Source organism: Parasteatoda tepidariorum, chromosome 5 (genome assembly GCF_043381705.1).
Source record: "Parasteatoda tepidariorum isolate YZ-2023 chromosome 5, CAS_Ptep_4.0, whole genome shotgun sequence".
NCBI lineage: Eukaryota > Metazoa > Arthropoda > Arachnida > Araneae > Theridiidae > Parasteatoda > Parasteatoda tepidariorum.
Window position 1 is genome coordinate 20,129,864 of NC_092208.1, and position 21,827 is coordinate 20,151,690.

At 27.9% G+C, this 21,827-nt stretch overlaps 1 protein-coding gene across 2 annotated transcripts in view; it reads right to left on the reverse strand.

Moving 5' to 3' along the window:
• LOC107436612 (zwei Ig domain protein zig-8-like) overlaps positions 1-21,827 on the reverse strand; it is a 466,930-nt gene that overhangs the window by 210,408 nt on the left and 234,695 nt on the right. For both annotated transcript variants that reach the window (XM_043048563.2, XM_043048555.2), the window contains exon 2: positions 19-248. In XM_043048563.2, coding sequence (XP_042904497.1) covers positions 19-248 — 230 coding nt within the window. The remainder of the gene's footprint in view (positions 1-18; positions 249-21,827) is intronic.

Genomic DNA, 21,827 nt, shown 5'->3' on the forward strand with positions numbered 1-21,827 from the left:
AATGTAATTAGCACTTACTGTTTTGTCGCCAAGGTTGTTAACTACACAATGTAGGTATACTGTTTGCCCCAGTTGCGTCGTCATGTTTTTCGGAGAAGTATTATCAAAGGATGGAGTCACGTGACTCAATAATGTCCAATAGTCACTGACTCTTGCAGGAGGTGCAAATCCTTTCGGTTTGTCTGAAGTGAATAATTGCCTGCTATGCCGTAGATATACATCGCTTCCAAATTCATTTGATACAGAGGCTAAAAGTAAAAAATAAAAAAAATGTAAATATCTTATAAAATTTATGCAGTAACAGGTTCAGGAAAATTTAACATCACTATATTTTGCAAATCTTGAAATTCGACAGTCTCGAATATCTTGGGCTTAAAACCTGTTATAAATACAGAAACTACACTGTAAAATTGGATTTTTTTGAAACTGAGAACAAATGTGTTGAAATAGCTCCGAAACAAATATATTCAAATTTGAAAACTCTTGTTATCTTTATTCCGTATCTTAAAATGTGTAGAAATGTCTCAAAAATGGCACATCATGACAAAATTACGTATCATCTTCTGATAACGTTCAAACTTTATCAGATTATAACGATTAATCAATCAGTAGTATTAATAACGATTAATTTATCAGTAGTATTCAACGATTAATTATCAGTAACGATTAATTTATCAGTATAACGATTAATTTATCAGTAGTATTCAAAAACAAAATCTAACTTTGAAACATTTTACTGCACTTACCTTTATTCCAAATTTATTTCACAAATAAAGTATGCCTTCAGATATGTCATCAATACTTTCTTACTTTGCCGCCATGTTTATTTACTTATGAAGACGGATTTGTGACAGCCATGATGATTTCGAGCATGTCTCTATACTCAGTAATGAGTACTTGGGATTTTTCAAATTCGACTATATTTGTTTACTAAATTGGTGAATTTTCGCTCAATTTTGAGAAACCTTGCATTAAAATATAGCAGCAGTTGACTTGATATAAAAACACTACAATTCGTTTTCATTTATAATATTAGACGAGTCAATATAAACTGATAATCGATCGGTCTAGCCTGTATTATGCTATGTACAGTGCGAAAAAAAAGCATTGAAAAACATTCAGGAAACGGTCTTAAGAGTTGTTGCTGAAATTTTAAAGCTGAGTACAGATGTCCGTGCTGGGAAAAAAAAACAAAAAAAAAACGGAAAATCTTGAATAACTTTTGATTTAATGATTGGATCTTTACGTTCTGGGATTCAAACTTAGTGGCTCAAGAGGGTGACCTCAAATATGCTAATTAATTAGAGCAGGCGATATTCTAAGATATGGAAGTTGACACAAAACCTGCTTTTTCTGAATAAACATGCCTTTTTTCCGACGGAACCGGATTTGTGACCCACAAAATGTAGGCTATAGCAGCAATCTGGGAGATATGGTCCCAATAGTTTGGTCAGAAGAGCTCTCGAAACTTTGGACCCCTTAATGTTAATTTCATTTTTTGCGTAATTTAGTATATCTCGAGAACTTTTTAAGCGAACTGAAAAATTTTTGCACGCAATTATAAAATTCGTTTATTTCATGTAAAAAAAATTCCATGCAAAAATTATATTTGGTAAATATTTATTAGTTTTTAGTATTTTATATAAGAATGATCGAAAAAAATTTAAATTGCAAGATATACAATTTCTAGCATGATTTTCAAGAGTATAATTTTAAATGATAAAATACAAATTTCGAGAAAAATCGGTTGAATAGTTCCTGAGAAATCGAATTTCGAAAAGTCAGATATTTAAAGTACGATTTCTCAGGAACTATTTCGGGAACCGATTTAGCTTAAATTCTGCATTTTGCCAAATAAAATTACATATTATGAAATTATGTAAAAAAATTGTACACCTTACAATTCCAAATTTTTTCGACTATTATTTAATAAAATAATAAAAAATAGTAAATATGAACTAATATGTATTTTTTGCATGGAATTGTCTTAGGACAAACGAATTTTATAACTGTGTGCAAAATTTTTTCAATTCATTAAAAAAGTTCTTGAGACATGGCGGAGAACGTGAGAACACCTTCAAACATGAAGATCCGATCATCAGATCAAAAGTTATTCAAGGTGGTCCGTTTTATTTTGACGCATTGTACTCCGTGGACTCATTTGCGAAATATTAAGCTTTAACGCTTGTCTGTTTCATAGCGGATTATCCAACATTTAATCACAAAATACAGAAAACAATTACGATCACTGTATCAAAAAAAGAAGTATTACATGTTTATTTAGTAAAAAAAATATTAATTCTCTACAATTAAATTATTAAAAAAAAATAATAAATTCATTATAAAAAACCAAAACACTGTTATTGTCTGAAAAAAATAATCCTTCTAAGTCCCATGTTTAAATTTTAAGTTTGTGTATTATATCAAATTAAATGCTACAACGTTTACGATACGGGGTATACCAATCACAAATGTAATACAATATGGAGAATAAGAATAAAGTCTGCGTGCGGCCGGCATTTTGGTACCTTATTGCTGCTAGATATATAAGTATGCTAGCGAATTATTTCTAAAATAAATAAAGCTTAAAAATGTATTGGAATGCCATAAACAAAGTATGAAAAGAAAAGTAATCGCAAAACCATTTTTATTCCCACGTGCCTAGAATTTTTTTTCAAAATAGAGTTTTTGCGTGCATTTTATCATAACGTAGTTTTGCAATATAGTCTACAGGAAACATAATGGCTAAAATTATCCAACGTTTTTCGGATATTGTGCATAACATTTTCTCAATCAATTCCAGCTTACTGTTTTCTAAGTAGGTAAATGGACTTTGGAAAACATGATGTTTATTTTAAAATACTCAGAATATGCTGTATTGTAAAATTAAATAGAAAGTTCATGTCTTCAAGATTTTTAAAATTTTTTCGATATCTACATACCCACACAACAACAAATATCTATCTATATCTATCTATCTATCTATCTATCTATCTATCTATATATATATCTATCTATCTATCTATCTATCTATCTATCTATCTATCTATCTATCTATCTATCTATCTATCTATCTATCTATCTATCTATCTATCTATCTATCTATCTATCTATCTATCTATCTATCTATCTATCTATCTATCTATCTATCTATCTATCTATCTATCTATCTATCTNGTGTGTGTGTGTGTGTGTGGGTGTGTGTGTATATATATATACACACACACCGAAGAGCCATTACATTATGACATTATGATCTCCCTGCTAATAACATGTAGGACCACCGTTATCCCTCAAAACTGCTAGCACCCGCCGTGGTATTGATTCCACAAGGTAGTCTGAGGTATCTGGTGCCAAGCGCTCACCAACTTGTCCTGCAATTCCCTCACATTGCGAGGGGGTAACATGGCAGCACGAATTTGTTTTTCCAAGCAGGACCACAAATGCTCTATTGGATTAAGGTCAGGTGAATTTTGGGGCCAAGACATGACTTGAAAGTCACTGGAATGTTCCTCGACGATTCGACGCTTCTGACATCTTGTATTATCCTGTTGGTAAACACCATCCCCCGCAGTAAAAATTGTTGCCATGACAGGGTGAACCTGGTCTGCAACTATATTCAAGTAGCTTACAGACGTCAGGGATTGTTCTATGAGGATTATGGGTCCTAATGTGCCCCTTGAAAACACATTGTTCCTGGGCGAGAAACCATGAAAACCTGGGCGAACCCATCGTTATAGATGAAGGGTGGTCATAATGTAATGAAAGGCTCATTGGTGAATATATATATATATTCCAAGATATGAATATATATATATATATATATATATATTTTAGTCGAGACGANTATATATATATATCGAGAGGAATAAGTGGCTTTGATTTAAAGAATAAGCCGTAGTAGAAAAACAATTAGCACAGGGATACAGAATGTGATATAAAAAAGGAATTTTTCTCTTTAACGATAAATAATGCTAAACTTATGTCATTATATCAGTTCAACCTAAAGCAGTTTCCATTTCTCTTGAATTAAGTCTTTTTTTCTAATGTCGATATGAATGTTAAAATTTATATCCGGTAACATCTAATCTCGCTCTTCCTTTCTCTCATTTACGTTCAACTTGGAATCATCTTAATCTCTTTTATGTTAACGACGTCAGCTTAAGTACTAGCTTATAAAATTAAGTTCTCAAAAGAAATGAATAACGAGATAATAAAAGAAAAGGATAAATAGTCGTTAAAGAGATAAAAGTGAGAAAAAATCTCTAAAAATAGTGTTTAAAAAAGCATTCTCTTGAGAAAGAAAAACTCGATATAATTTTACATAATTATAGCAAATTTTAAAAAAATTAATTTACAATATTTACTGTAATTATTATAGTAAATATTATAATTATAGTAGATGTAATTATTATAGTAGATTTATAAATAGAAATAGCCCTCTCAGCCCACCAAATTTCAACACTATAGTCACCTTGCAATGCAGCTGACAAAAATTTGGCACTTGAACTATTTATCAAGTGTTGAATTTTCATTTCATTGCACTGCCCGTAAAGTTATCTACACTTCTTGCTGTCTAACGCAGTCTTATAGTATATGCACTGCCAAACAAAATGTAATGAAAAATTAAACACCCAAAACTATGGCAGCATTGTCGCTAGTAATTTTCTAATCGAGAGTAACCATTCGAGTTAAATACGCTAACAAGTTATTAATGTTATTGAACAATACGTAATCTTTATCAATGAATCAAATCTGTTATTAAATCACATACTGGAAAGGGAAAAGAACAGAATCTTAATGAAGTGTACAGAATGCTATGACTATTCAACAGAACAAATTGATAACTACAGTATGAGTACGTCACCTGACGCATTCACAACCTTTGTCAATCTAACTTCTCCTTTTCAATGTCTCTCCAAAATGGATTATGTGCATGTGAGAAAACTACATGTCGGTAACAATTCTGATCTACTAACTGACCATTGAGTCAAGACGATATCCAAAGTTTTGTTAGGATACAGAAGAAAATAAATGAGTGAACCAATTTGCTTTATTGTGCCAAAATGTCGATGCATTATGGAATTAATAATGCATTGAATGAAATAATATAAATCATCACAACATAAGTAATAAATCATTATCAAAATGACGCTTATGAATTATTTATTGCTTAAGGCAAATATTCTCTTAATAGTAATATGCGTTAAGTGATAAAATGTTTATCGTAAACGGATATAACCTTAAATTAATACATCACTGATGAAATTGGTTCATTTTGTACCAAAACTGAATTTTCATATGAATAAAAAATGAGACATTGAGTTATATTTTACGCATATAGGTTTATACTAAAAATATAATTATTATGAAGAGATTTACATGAGAACGCAGATTGTGCGAAATTTCCAATATTTTTACTACCTTATACAACTTAATATTTAAAATAGCTTATACAACTTAATATTTAAAATAGCTTATACAACTTAATATTTAATTATTATTAAAAAGATATAATTATTAAAAAGACAAATATTTATAAGACATTGAATCATAATTTAATTCCGATTATATCATTTCAATTACAAAATTAAATTACTAAAAATAAAGGTATATGCTTCTATGATAACCATTTTAACAGTTCTTCCTTGAAAATCATAATTCAGCGCAATTTATAAGCTTATACATATACCATAAAGATGCAATTACAGACCTAAAAATTCAAATGCTCTTATAATAAAACCTATAATTTCAATTAATGAAACGATGACTAAAAGCTTTTATTTTTCAGATTGAAAATTATCGCAATAATCATTTTTTTAGTATCACCACTACTGATTTTACTTATAAGCTTAGGATTCCACCAAAACATGTTCGATCATTTTAAATTCCGAATTCGTAAGAAATTGTGAACCGCTCCTTTATCTAAATCAGTCCCCACTATATTATGATGGAAATTTTTCATTGAACTAAAATTTTCATATTTTTGTAACGTTCATAGAAAATGATTACTTGAACAATGTTACATTTACCAATAGATTTTTGAGCAATAGTCAATTTACTTTCGACCTCTACCTGCATAATTTAAATAAATCAGTTCACATTAAACTGCAATGAAAATTTTTTCATTGAACTGTAAATTTCATATTCTTGTATTGTTCATTAAGAATATTATTTTTGACATTATTGTATTTTACTTAAAAATATTTTATAACTGTTTTAAGATTTCAAAATTCAATTTGTATAGCTACTTTACAGAAAATTAATTACATCATCAGAATTTTTAAATCATTACTTAAATTAATTTGAAATTTATTTTATAAATAATTGTGAGCATTTCTTACAAAATACTTTCAGAAATTTAGTTTAAGTGCTAGTCTTTCAGATATGCCGTTATTATTTTAGAATATATAAACAAATCTTTACAAATTTTCAAAAAAACACACATTTAATGATATTACGATTTAGACATTTCAGAGCAAACTTAAGCATTTAAATAGATTCCATGTCTTATAATTTCTATATATGTTCCAATAATCACTTTAAATAATAATGGAAATTGAGAAGAACTTAAAATTAAATGTTAGTTAATTGTATAGTTAACATAATTTTTTTCTAGAGAACCTATTTCTCTCATTAGAAACCTACAATAAAGGATTAAAAATGAATAATTAAAGAATTTTCCTTACTAAAATAGGATACTTTTATATCCCAAAGTCTCAATTACCTAGATTAGTTTTTATTTTTGAAATAATGATTGTGGAGTTTACGGAATTTTCTTCTTTTCAAAGTATGATAGGTTATAACATTGATTGCTAATGTAAAGCGTAATTATTTTTTTAAACAAACTGATTAGTATAGTAAATTATTCAAATTGACTTTTACCAGGCTATCTCTCTAATTAAGTTTATTTTATTCTATTGATGAACATTGAAAAGAAAACACAAATCTTGCAAAATTATCTTACTGTATGACATATCTGGGAAATAAAGCCATATATCAAGTTAATGGAACTAAAATATACTATTAATTAATTAAACCATTCATTTGGTAAAATTTCCGTTCGTATAGTAACATATCACGGAATTTCTGTTTTTAAAAATTATAGCTCTTAATACCATATATTTAGTAAAAAATATTTTGAAAAAAATTAAAGTTCACCAAATAAATGATTTTTATGACATGCTCTATATAACATATCATTATAAAATTACCAACTTTTACCATATTTATCAAATTTCATCAGATATTCTAATACCATATGTTATTGTAAAAATATATTTAAACCATTGCCAACGCTCTGTGACAAAATTACAGAGCTTTTTGGAGTCCACGTAGGACTAGATATAGTGTAAATTTTACCATATTCAAGTAATTTTGATTATATTTTTTCTCTGTATATCTTTAGCTAAAATGTTATTTTTTTGTCATGCTTAAAAGTACATTGCAAAAAAAATTAGATTCAAAGTACTGCACAATAAATAAAATTTAAAAAAAAGCATGGTGACGGTATTTTATCCTGTAAAATTCACTCTCACCAGATCAAGTTACAAAACGAAAAATCTGATATACCGTAATTTTTACAGCAATAATTACCGTGGAATTCCCGAACTGTTCTAAGCAATACAAATAGTACTGTAAAAATTACAGTATAATATTCTACGCTAAAAATGGAATTTTACGAATGATGCACCCAAAGTGACAGTACTTTATACCTTAATTAGACGTGAATTTTTTTTTAAAGTCGAAAAGTCTGAAAGTTGCTTTTTTTTGTTTAAAAGTTTGGTTTTATAATGTGTAGCTTTATTTGTTTAAAAATCCAATTAACTTAAACGTAGCATTTTTTTCTTGGTTTGAAATCCAGATTAAGTTTTTACCTTGACAAGAGGAAACTGGCTAATTTACTGAAATATCGATCTATTACTTTATTTACACTAGTTGATAGATATGGAAATTAGTATATCTTTCAATTAGTATGGTTATACTAATTGATAGATTGATTAATTGGAATATATATCGATGAGTTTGTAGATACTAGTTGATAGATGAATTAATTATTATATCTATCAATTAGTAAAAATAATTGATGGACTATGGTTTTATTCATAAAAAAAGCATAATTCGCAAGCAATTAAACCCAAAATATAATGTATTTAAAATATTTGTGTGGTAGCTTTTCCTTCCATATAGTAATATATCACAAAAAATTTTGGTTTGAAAATACGATCGAAAAACACTTTTTTTTGAAAAAAATTTAATCATTTTGACATTTTAACATTTAAAAAAATTTAAACATTTTGAGAACCACTGCATTAAATTTTATTCCTTACACTCTATGTAAATCTCTTCGAAAAAATAAATCTTTCAGAATCTAGCGCAAGTAATAGTTAAAACAAACTCCTAAATCCGTTGTCCGGAAACGTTACGGCTAAAGCCTTATAACATTTTCTAAGTTTTATAACGGCAATCTCTTTTGGCAGTAGATTAAATTTCAGCCTGGGCATATCTTCTTCCATTAAATAACTGTCAACCTCCTGTCATAGTGTCCGATACACGGCACCCCGGTTGTCGTTCAACTGCGTATATCCAGGGCAAATTTTAGCTGCCTTTGCCCTGTGAATGAGTGAGATAAAGGCAGAGGAGGGTTGCATTTTATGATAGAAACATTTTTAATTGCACTGACGAGCAATTTACTTTACTTTTGTGTGTTGTAAATGTCTCTGACACTTGATGCTGGAAAGAGATTTTCATTTGAAGCTACTACTTATTTCCTGGAAAGATGTTTACGAAAAATAAGATAAAAAGTGGAAAATGATTGTGAAGATAAACTTATATTTTTCCAGAACTATGTATATATTTTTTTTAATTTTCGAATCTTCTCATGCATACTTGCTATTACAATAGCTTTTAATTTCTCTAGTTGATATTTATTGACTAGTCGACTAATAGTTGACTTTTATAATTTCTTGTTAATTTGGGATTACGATTAATACTATAAAGAACTTTTCTCTTACTTCATAGAAAAATAATGTTATTTGAAAACGTAGACCTCTTTTTTACAGAAATAAGTATTGTTACTTTAACAAACAAACTCTCTTATTTTAACTCTGTTTTTTAACAAAAACTGTAATTATTTTTCGAAAAAATTTTTTTACAACTAAATTACACCAAATTTATTAAAATATCAGGCAATTTAACTTACCAAAAACGTATATCTCAATACAGATAATAATCAGGTAGAGTATCAATTCGACAATAATGACGAATAACAATTTTACTTATTCGTTTTTCAAAACCATAAAATAATTTTTCAAAGTAAGAGCAAGTATAGATAATAATCGTAAAATAAATTGGAAACAAAAAGACAAAACTTTTTTGCAGAAAGCAAAACTGCATGGCAAAATCTAGAATTTTAATTGGCAGTTATAATAGTATCAGTTTGTGAATAAGCTGTTTTGTGAAAAACAGCTTTAAGATTCAAATATGCGGAAAAGGTCAGCAAATAAATAAATAAATAAAACCAAGTAAAAAAGCATTTTTTCGCAGTGTTCAGGTAATGATGAAAAACAGAACAAAAATCACTTTTTTCTTGTAAAAAAAAAAGATTGTTTTTTTTTCTGTAGAATTTACAATTATTGTTTAAAGTGCACCGAATTACTGCAATGAAATAGATATTTCTGTAAAAATTATGGTTTAAAGTTTGTGTCAAAAAGTATATATATGGGTGTTGCACACAGGGTACCAGAACTTTTCACCGTAATTTAATTTGTTTTCAGCTCTGCATCAGCAGTAGTTAAGTATTCCAACTAGTCAGAATATTTTCTTCATTCCCTTTGACAAAAATTCCATTTAGTTGAAGCACTTAGTTCATGGTAATTTGAATGGAGATTTTTCTAGATTCGACCACCAACCGACGAAGGCTATTTACTAAAAGCGTAATTAAAGTAAAATTAAGATGAAAAATGTCAAAATATGTATAAAAAAACACTAAAGATGTTTTCCATTAATTAAGAAATGGTAAATATGAAAATGTTCTAATTACAATATTATTGTAAAACGCATTAAAATTTGTTAATAAGTCTAATATATTAAAAAATTTTATAATTAATTTCAAACGCTATTCAACTTCTTTATACAGGCTTTATAAGTGCTAAATGCTAAAAAAAATATTTATGAACTAATTCAAAATATTCCCACACATTGTGTATAAATATATATTCATTTGCTTAATATAGTCTGTTATAGATTTTTATACTTAAATGCTAATCATTAATTATATTTCTCTTATTTTTTAAAGGTTTTAACTTTGATAAATTTTTTACATCTAAAGTCTAGAGTCTAGACCATGATAAAAAATATGTAGGTGTTTCTTACTGATAAAGTATTATTAGATGAGCTAGAGCTTTTGTTACCTCGTATTGTTTGGTGAGTTAAAAATTATTTCCGAAGTAATTAGGAATCATTTTTCTAAGTTCTCTTACTAGTCCTAAATCTCTGCAGTTTTTTAAATAAATTATTAAGGCGATGCGAACAATGAAAGTTTTGCACATGATATTGATTTTTTTTTTTAAATTTAAATATTTCAGTATATTTTATAGATTGTAAAATAAATTTAGCTAAAATAGTTGTTTGGTGAGTTAAAAGTTATTAAAATTAAGATTTTACAGCCATTAAACATTTATGAAATTTCCGAAAAAGTTTTTAATCTCTAAATTAAAAAAAAATTAAATGATAATTTAGAAAAAGAAAAATATAATTAAAATTTCTTAAATGGCTTAAAAGAATTTATCCGCAAATTATGTACTGTTCAAAATTTCAGATAAATTACGACATGAAGTACCGGCACTTCCAGGGCATCATCAGTAAAATACAGCTTATTGTGAAATCCACTTTTACCTAAAATATACTACCGTGGGTTTTAGTTATATTTATTTAATTCGAGTCATTAAGTGATTTCACTGAAATTATTACTGTAAAAATTAAGATATATGAGTTATTTTTCTCCAAGCATGTTCCAGTAAAATTGATTTTACGGTAAAAGTACCGTTCCCCTGAGTGTTGGTAATTTTTACTAGAATTTAAACCAGAAATTTTTACAGCATAGTGGATCCATCTTTAAAACTGTTGGTGAGTTGCATTTATTAAATTATTGTGTTTATGTTTAAAAGCTCATTTATTCTGCATTGTTGCTGCCGCAGCTTTGTATTTTTCTTGTGATTCTGGTTAAGTCCAATGATGACAGACCACCAGAACGAGTGTCAAAGTCAAGTGCTACTTTGCGACCAAGTGCTGACTATACGGAGAAAAAAAATTTGGTAAAATTACAGTACTGCATCGTACCGGANTTCAAGATATTAAATGACATATTCTCCAGTAAAAAAAGAATTAAACGTAAAATAAAAAGGAAGACATAATCTATTTAGATCACAGAACATAACAATTTTATTTAGATTTATTATTGTTTGCTTTTTAAAATAAAACGATAGAATTTCCAGCTTATATCTCGCACACAATTAAATAATAAATAAATCACTCAAGTTTGAGCTGAAAGGACTCACATATTGCTTAATAAATACCACTCAAGTTTGAGTTAATGCAAAGCAAGAATTTCGCTCAAATAAGAATGTATTTCACTCAAGTGGAGTTAAAAAAATTTAACTCTTTTTTGAGTAGGGGAAATAACTCTTTCATTTTAAGAGAGTACTACCGTGGGTTTTAGTTATATTTATTTAATTCGAGTCATTAAGTGATTTCACTGAAATTATTACTGTAAAAATTAAGATATATGAGTTATTTTTCTCCAAGCATGTTCCAGTAAAATTGATTTTACGGTAAAAGTACCGTTCCCCTGAGTGTTGGTAATTTTTATTAGAATTTAAACCAGAAATTTTTACAGCATAGTGGATCCATCTTTAAAACTGTTGGTGAGTTGCATTTATTAAATTATTGTGTTTATGTTTAAAAGCTCATTTATTCTGCATTGTTGCTGCCGCAGCTTTGTATTTTTCTTGTGATTCTGGTTAAGTCCAATGATGACAGACCACCAGAACGAGTGTCAAAGTCAAGTGCTACTTTGCGACCAAGTGCTGACTATACGGAGAAAAAAAATTTGGTAAAATTACAGTACTGCATCGTACCGGAATTCTGGTAAATAAAACTAAAACATACAGTATTTGATCCATTTATTTTGTAACTTTTCTATTAATAATGTAACGGCTAACCGGAAATTCTTGTTTTTAAAATTATGATTCTTATTATTAGTAAATAAAATTTTGTAAATAATACAGAACTGAAAAGTAAATTTTACCGAATAAATGGTTTTGTGACATACTCTAAGGTATAAAGACAAAATAATAAATTTTACCACATTTGCCAAATGTTATTCCATATTATAAAACTGTATTTTAGTGTCAATTTTACCAAAATCATTACCAAAGCGCTTCAGAAAAACTATTAAGATTTTGAGTGTTTCCATAACGCCAGAAACAAGGTAAATTTTATCATATACTGGTACATTTTCCCGTATTTTTTTGTCAGTGTATTCTTGTAGTATTATTAAACACTGGCCAGCTCAAAGTTTAATGGTCCTACGGATAAAGTAACTGACACTTCTTTATAAAAAATGTGGGGAAAAAATTAAAATATTTTAGAAAGTTATTTGGTTTTATACCTTACTGAGAACTATAAGCGTTTATGTTTAGGTGGTTGTTTATTGTTTTGTGCTTTCATTTAGTTTATTTCAATCTTTACATATTATGCTAGATATTTAGTTTTACAATAATAGGCTTGAGATATTGGTATTAAATTTAGGCAAGAAATGAAAATTACTTTAAATTACCCGAAAGAAATATAATGACATTCTAATTTGAATACCTTTAAATAAATTAACAAATCAAAGAAAAACTATTAAATCTAAACAGATTAATAAAAGACGATAACAATATAAAGAGAGAAGTTGTTATAATTATCTTAAAATTGCATAAACGTTTCACGGGAACCTGATAGTTTGAGATTCGGCTCATTTTAAACTCATTTTTCTGTTGGAGAATGTAAGAAATCAATTCTGAATACCGTACATACATATTAAATCATGTTCCAATTTTATTCAAATAACAAATGCTGTTTTTATTCATACACAAACACATCTGGGTGTCTTTTAGGTTTTCTCATCAATATTTATCAAAACAAAATTGTTTCGCCTCAAAAGTATGTTTCTAGTGAAATCGAAAATACTTTGGCTATTTTTCGAGTTAATTATTCACGCAAAAATACATTTTGCAGATGACGCGATAAAATTTACTTGACATAACACGTACTAAACACTCCATGTGACCTCCGTCTGTAGTGATTAATTTGCAGTGCACTCACGGTTGATCACGCAATCACGCAAGCTTCAAAATGTGCGTCTGAATGTGGCGAGCGCACAGTATCCGTTTAGCTGTCGCATTAAATTTATTATACATGTACATCGTTTCACCAAAATATGATTTTTCCCAAGCAAAATAGATTAAAGATTCAACTTTTTGTTCATCTTTTGCTAGATTGGTTATGTTTGAAGATAAATGTGCCAAGAAGAAATTATGGGATATTTTATAATCAAAAGAAAAAGGAGGGCGTAGAAATTATGAACTATAAAAATTTCAAAAAATACTCTCTTATATTCATAGTTTCATTAATTTTTGTTCTCTTTTTTTTACTATTTCATACAAAAGACTCATTCATATAAAAGACGTAACTGATATAAAATGAAATAAAATATTTATAAATGATGAGTAAGTTTGAATTTAATTGGTGAGATACATACTACATGGAATAATTTTAAAAAATAATATCGACTGTTCGAGTGTATTACAGAAGCTTTTACATTCAAGTAAGATATATATCAAATAATTATGAAGAAATTGATGTTAACCTCGAACATTTTGTGTGAAAAATTATTATTATTATTATTTCGTATTTTATTATTAAAATTTAAGTAATCTTTGAATTTATACTCTCTATATAAATGAAGTACTGGGGTTTCTGCGTTCAACTGACCCCCAACTGGAACATCTTCGTCTGCTCCTCAGAGCCCAAGGAATGGGCACAGTAGGCATTGGCCTTTTAAGGGCTGTCACACCACTGAGTTTAGTTTATATAAATGTAGTACATTATGTAATGAATTTAATAGCAGTTACAAAAATCAGAGAAATATCTATGTTTTTGATATTTTTCGTATAATTAAACGTAACCATAGTGTTCAAATTATAGTTAGATAGCTTTCAATGTTTTAACAATCAAGAGAATATTAGTTTTTAGAGAGAAACAAATCCATATTGAACGTTAAAAAACAAGTTTATATAAAGTTTATTTTGATACAAAAATCTCAATTTAATGATTAATGAGCATTTAAATATTTCTTTAAATCTCAGATATTCTGTTTTACTTTATTACAGTATGTTAGATACGGAAGAGCTTATTAAAATTGGTGACCTTATTATTGTTTTCGCAAGTTTTAGTATTTTTTTAATTTTCTTACACGATTAAATTTATGTAGAAAATTGTGATCTTGCACAAATTAGTGCTCTTCAAAGGAAGTTTTCCTTTTAAATCTAAACGTTATTAATTTTACTCTTCATTCTTTTAATTAAAATGTTTGGTTGTGGTAAAATTGATCAATCAAATAATGATATAAAATATTCGTAGTTGAAATTGTTTATTAAATATTGTTTATAACTAATAGTTAATAAGTAACGAATAGTTTATTAAATATTTACTGATGTGACATTCTATCAACAAATATAAAATCTAGCTATCGAAAAGTTTAATTTATGCATCATTTAAATTGTACATGTAATACATATTTCATAAATGCCTGTAATGCATACATGTATTTATGAAATTTCATTGCAATTAGTTTAGCAATTTTTTTCAAAACTTTTCTGATATAAAAATATCCAAAAAAATACTGAAATATTAAATACATCACATAAATGCATCGAAAATGAGTCATGTCTAAAAAATGCCTGCACATTAATTAGTGTTCCTCAATAATAATATTATTATTGTCTTCAAGAACTTCTCGTTATTGGAATGAATTCTCGTTGTCTGAATATTTGGTTTAAGTAACATAGAACAGAGAAATAATATTTCTATTTCATGAAAAATAATTAACAATATTTTTTAATAAATATTTGCTGATATGCAAGATTTACGAAGTAAAATATTGCCCCAATTTTATCCCATAATGTATTATAAATTGAAAATAATGCAAGTTTTAGTTAAAAACAATCGAAAGAAATGGAACCTTAAACTATTTCATCTGAACTTGCGTGAGTAGTTTTTCGGCTAAATAAACACCAAGTCAAATAAAATCGACTGTAAGTGCCGTTTAAAAAGGATCCCATCCATCATAAAAGCTGCCAAATCTATGGTTATTTGGCGAAACTGTCATATTTCTTTAACTTATTCTTTTCTTCAAGCAGTTGGTATTCAATTCGAATTCAATTAAGATTTTCTCTTTGTACTTACATTTGTATTTTTATATTGTACTCTTCCTATTAGATTTACATAGCTATGAAAATAAGTTTTAAATTAATTTACTATTGGATTTTTTTTTCTACATGATGATCAGCTTTGACTTCCTTTGTTTTAAAAAAATGCGATATCGATTAATTGTTGAATTGTGCCATTAAAGCAACCTTTTTAACGAAGAATATGACGCAAAAGGATTCAAAACTAATTGTTTTGATAGATTTATTGTAAGATTAGCTAGTTTTTTAAAAAACTTAATATTTAGAAGTTCATATCTTTCTCAATTTTCGAAAGTATGATGATTAAGTTAAAACAATGGTGAAGTAAAATTTATTATGAGAAATTCTAATTAAAAAAAAAGGTTCTTTTTAAGAAATTTTTGTAAAATATACTATATATATATATATATATATATATGAACATAAAACAAAGGAAAATTATAAACATATGAAAAAAGGGGGACTTTAGTAATATTATTAATTTAATNTTAAAGTTAAAAGAATTCACATTCCTTATTTAATTTAATTTTACATTGATTGATTGATTGCCAAACATCGATATTTATTTCATCTTTCCTATTTTTAGAAAGAAAAAATATTTACATTAAAGCTTTTTTCTTTTACCTTATGGTTTCGCTCTCTACATTATTATTTGCTTTTTATACCAAACATTATATCTTATGCGAAAATATCTAAAGATTAGGTTGAAATATGAAAGTGCATTACTGTATGAATATTGGAATATGTGAGAAACATTTGTGGAAATTATACAGTACACATCTTATCTTCCAGGGAAAATACATTTTTAGAATCTCTGTTCTAATTTTAGTAATGTAGAAAGACTGAATTTGATGTTTTGCACCAAATAGTGCCGCTTGTCGGAAATTTTATATATATATATATATATATATTCCTATTTTAATATAATAATTTTTCGACGAGAGGATTATAAATATTTTAAATATTGCATTTACTAAAGGATATAAAATAGAGTTACCTACTCTAATATTTTTCGGCCTGTCATGTTTAAACTTGGACAGAAAAATCATTCTCATTTTCGGTCACGTATATCATCCCTAAAAATCTTCGGTTGTTCAGCCTTTTGCAGCAATAAATTTCCAACTAGTGACTGACTTTTGAAAGGCGAAACATTTTAAAATATAGAGGTTGTCATACTCTTGTAGAGTTTCTGTATGGATAGGAAAAATGTTCTACATATGTCTCAGTGACATAAAATGCTAGTATTTTTGTCACTTGTAAGGATTTTTCTTTGGTGTAAACTTACCAGAGCTTGTTTAATTCCAAAATTTTGAATATTTCATAGTTAGACGCAAAAGACAGAACTTTATCACTAGTTTCTTCACTGAGAAAAAAATCATAGTTAAAAATGCAAAATCATAGCAAAATTTACCGTGTTTCTTGCTCTATGGGAACAGCAAAAAATTCCATATTTTTACCAAAGTGATTTATTAAAAATTCTGGTACAATTTACAACAAAATTGTGTCTGATGCTAGAAAATTAAATAATTATGACATTTATTTCAAGTGTGATAAACTAAGTTTTATACAATAATGTTCAAGATAGATGGATTAACAGTAAAAATTCTTTTTTAAAAGGTAGCATTTAAATAAGTTATTTATTCTTGAATATATATTTTTTAAGACATAGCGCCTAAAGCATATACAATGATTTATAATCATTTAACGAAAAATTTTAACCTATGCTTTAAATCATAAAAATAATGAATATTTGAACTTAACATTTAAAAAACAATTATTCTAGGAACATATTTACCTGTGTACAATATCACTGTTTTAATTATATTTGCCAAAAGTCTTCCTTTCTTTATGAAATTAGTTAATAAAATTATGTATATAGCTAGAAATGTTTTTTAAAGCATTTAGTTAAAAAATGAGTGTTCATTTTTAATCTTATCTTGCCTCAAGAAAGAATACAAATTATTAATTTCGCCCATTAGATAGAATCCTAAATACCGGATTTTATTCGATATTTTTTACTAACTTTTCGCATCATCTATACTTTCTATGTTTTTCCTTGTTCGTGAAGTGTAATATACTTTTTTTTCAAATTAAATATTCTCAAGTCATTGTACTCCTGATGTAGATATTGTGGATACCACAATTAAATGCAACCAAATATTTTTAATCACAGAAATTTTCTGCTTAAGTTATGCCATTACTATGTATTTAAAACAATTCTATGACCTTAAGAGTTAAGAGTGCTTCAAAGAGTATCTCTATTTATTACACTGTAAAAAACTCCGTATCAAAATACGTTATAAAGTACCGGCACTTTAGTTGCGACATCCGTAATATCCCTTCCACCGAACACACCATTTTTACGGTAAAATATGTCGTAATGTATACAGTATTGTTTATTTAATCAGCTTGATTAAATATTTTACTCTAATTATTACTGTGTAAATTACGATATATCATATTTTTATTCTTTAACATGTTCCGTGAAACTAAATTTTATTGTTACTCATGGTCATTTTTACGTTATGAATACAAAATAAATTATAAAACTTATCCATAACTTCTGTGTAACTACGTAATATTTAATAATTTTTCCAACAATCATCATTAAATTTATACTTCTCATTTCTGTAAATATCTGGAGTAATAAATAATATCTTATTGATTTGAATCGATTTCAAAGTAATATAAGTTTCGGATTTGAAAAGAAATAGGTGATAAAGATCTGCTTTTAAGTTTATATCAGCACTCTACGAAATAAAACACCTGCAATATAACACCTTTTCCAAGCTGGCGGGAATCGGGGAAAACCTCAATTTAATACAACACTCAAAGAATATTCTTTGGAGCAGTAAAGGTTAAGGTGCAATATTTGAGTTCTCTAAAATATATCCCCCTAGAGTAAAATGTCTGTGAAAGAGGAATAGTATATGATATCCCCTAAGGTATCATCGAAAATACCAGGATATATCATTTACTCTCGATACCTGATGGAGGCTGGAAACATAGAGGTTCTATCCTTTTGATCTCTGTCTTGTGCTTTGATCCAAATTTATTGAGTTTTTTCCATGCACTATAGACGCAGGATGGCGCAGCTGCTCCAAAGTTTTGTGATGATGTGTGGGCTAAGGTCAACAGAGAAAGATGGGAAATTCTTATTTGGAGAGAAGAGAATGAAGGGAAGATTGGTACTCAAAACCTTAACTCACATTTATCTTAAAGTATTTCTAGCATCTTTTTTTCCTATATATTTGAAGACACTAATAAAAAATTCAAATGAATGTATACTTGAAACTAATTAAGTTTGTTACATATACAATTATTAGTAACAGTTAGATTTTTTTTTTTAGAAAATATGATTGACTGCAAGCAAAGCAGCCTTATTTAATATTAAAGGAAAATTTTTCTGTGAGAAATTATTTTTATCATTTGGTCAATTTTTACATCTACAAAAAAGTGCTTACTATTATTTTCAATTTGATGCACAACCTTGTTGCTTTGTGGTACATACATAAAAAGCTTTCTATTTCAGTCTACGCAGCAAAAGCTACTGTTTGCCAAATGTCAATAACTGTTTATCTAACATTAAGACTAGCATATCTAACATGAAAGAAGTTTGTCCTGTAAAGAATTTTTGTTGAATATAATTTAAAACAACTGTAATTAAAACTATCATGAAGCTTTTCTACCTTCACTTCCTCAAAAATATTATGAAACTACTCCAACTTTACTATACTAAAAGCCATATCCGGAAGCTATAATAATTTAAATAATGCTACTGTGAAAACTATTATAACTGAACTGCATGAAATTTACTCAAGCTAATTTAGATTATGCCATCATGGTCCATAGCACTTAATAAAAATGAAAAAATCTCAAAAAATACATTGCCCGAAAAAAATGCATTGAGTGAGAAAAATAAATGTTGCTACTTCATAGAACAGGGATCAATACTTCAATTATTAATAATATTGACAGTACTGTTTGCAATTTAAGATATTAAATGATAACAAGAGTGACATAAATATTGTTGTACCGAAATGTTTCAACCACTCCTTCAAAGTAGATCGATTTATTTATCTGCCTATATCAAATTAAGTTCTTGATCAACTTAGACGGTTGCAGAATAATAATACAGGTGATTTGCAAGATAATTAGATATCGACTTGTTTCCTGAAAGATTACGATCCCGAAATAAAAAAGAAACATCTTTAATAAGGACTCCACGTATTTCATATTGTTTAGATGTTAAATTGAAGAACGCATTGAATTGAAGAACGCAGAATTGAAGAACCCAGAGAACGCACAAATTTACTTTTAGCAACCAATACTTTAAAGTTTATGTTATTAAAGAAGTAATTCAGTCTATGGCATAGGTGCCTTTCCAATTTTCAGTATATATTAATTTCTGATGAAATTTATATATTTAATTGAAAATTGAATATTATGGATGACTGATATCATAGTTTTTTCCCTATTTGCAGTATATGTTTACTTATACTGTCCAGAAAAATAAAAGTTGAAATCTAAAAAAAACTTTAAAAATTGACAAGCCTGGCATTAAATCTTTAAAATTGCAATGACAATGTCAATGACATTCAACTTGTGGTTTTATACCGAGAAATAAACAATGACTGCAATTGTAAGTTTAACTTGATTTATTAGGAAACAATTTATTAAGAGGATAGTCTGTCTAATATAAGAACTCCTCCAGACATTCGTTGGGACCTGTGGCGGTCACTATGGTAACGAGGTATGACTATTTTAAGTAGGGGTGCGGGGTCACTGTTTTGGAGAGATTCGAGAGAAAGGGGGTCTCTTTCTTCTGTCTATTGTGTCAGTCCTAGATGGAAGCTACCCTCCCTAAAGTGCCCCAATCTTGCTTTTATAGCACCAGACGGACTCAGACTTTATGGCGGGATGAGTTCTTAACTTAGACAAACTATAAAAAGATTTCAATGAAGATTTTTCTTTCCAAAGTGCACGATGTCCATATGCGTAATTGCTTAAAAAATAATTTCAACGAATAATAAACATCTCGGTTAAGTTTCAGCACCCCTTAGCATACTAAATGAGCATGATGAAGCATGATCAATGGACTATTTTTACATATTGTAAGTAGGCTGTTTATGTATAATATGTATTAATATATTTTTCAATAATTGGACAAAGAGTTTTTCATATTAGTGAGAAAAAACTAATAAAACCAAACTGCTAAAAATTGTAAATCAACATACGCTATATACGATGATGCCCTTCGGGTGCATCATCCATAAAATCTATTTTACCGTAAAATATTTTACCGTAATTTTTACAGTAATATTTATGTAATTCGACTGATTCAGTGATTTTACTGTAATTATTTCCGTTTAAATTATGGTATATCAGACTTTTTGTCCTGTATGTGTTCCGGTAGAAACCGGTATTACGATAAAAAGTACAATGATAGACTTTTTACAGTAATTTGACACAGTGTTTTTTACAGTGCAGCAAATGTGTTCACAAAAGCATATAATATATCTTTTTTATGGAATTAATGCATGAAAAACTTGCTGACCAGATTTTAAGATTGGTATTTTCGGCTTCAAGATAATCTCACCGTCTCTGGTTCTGTACAATAGGAATGTGTAATCTTTAAAAGCAACACACTAGTCTATGTACACGCACTGAGTTACCCATTACGTTATTCTATTCCAGTGATTCTCAACCACTGTGCCGCGGCACTTTTTTGTGCCCCCAAATTCTTAAAATGTGCCATCAAATATTGGAAATGATACAATAAAAATTATAATGCTTTTTTTTATTACGAGTAAAGTTTAAATTAAAAAAAAGTGCATATATATATATAGATACTTTTTATAATTTTTCCACGATTTAACCACGTGAACATCTTTGTCGGTGATCGGCTTGTCTCAGACAATAAAATAAGTTTCAATACGAAGGAAGTGTTTAAATTGTCTTTGACAATTTTAAAAATTGTTGAAATTATAAGTAGGAAATTTAATGGCTATTAAAATTATTAATTAACAAAGGAAAGCAAGCTAAATATTAACTTTCAAATAGAAATAAAAGCTAATCATTAAAATGTAAGCTATGCAATAAATAGTTATAAAAACAAATTAACAAAGGATAACAAGCAAAAATTAAATGCTAACAATTAATAATTATCAAAAACACTAGTTAACAAGAAATCACAAAAAAATAAGAATTAGTGTAAAAAACTAGCAAATAATAACTATATAAAACAAACTAACAATTAATAACTAGCAAAAAAATAAATAACTGTTACTAACTAATAAGAAAATTGGTCGAAAG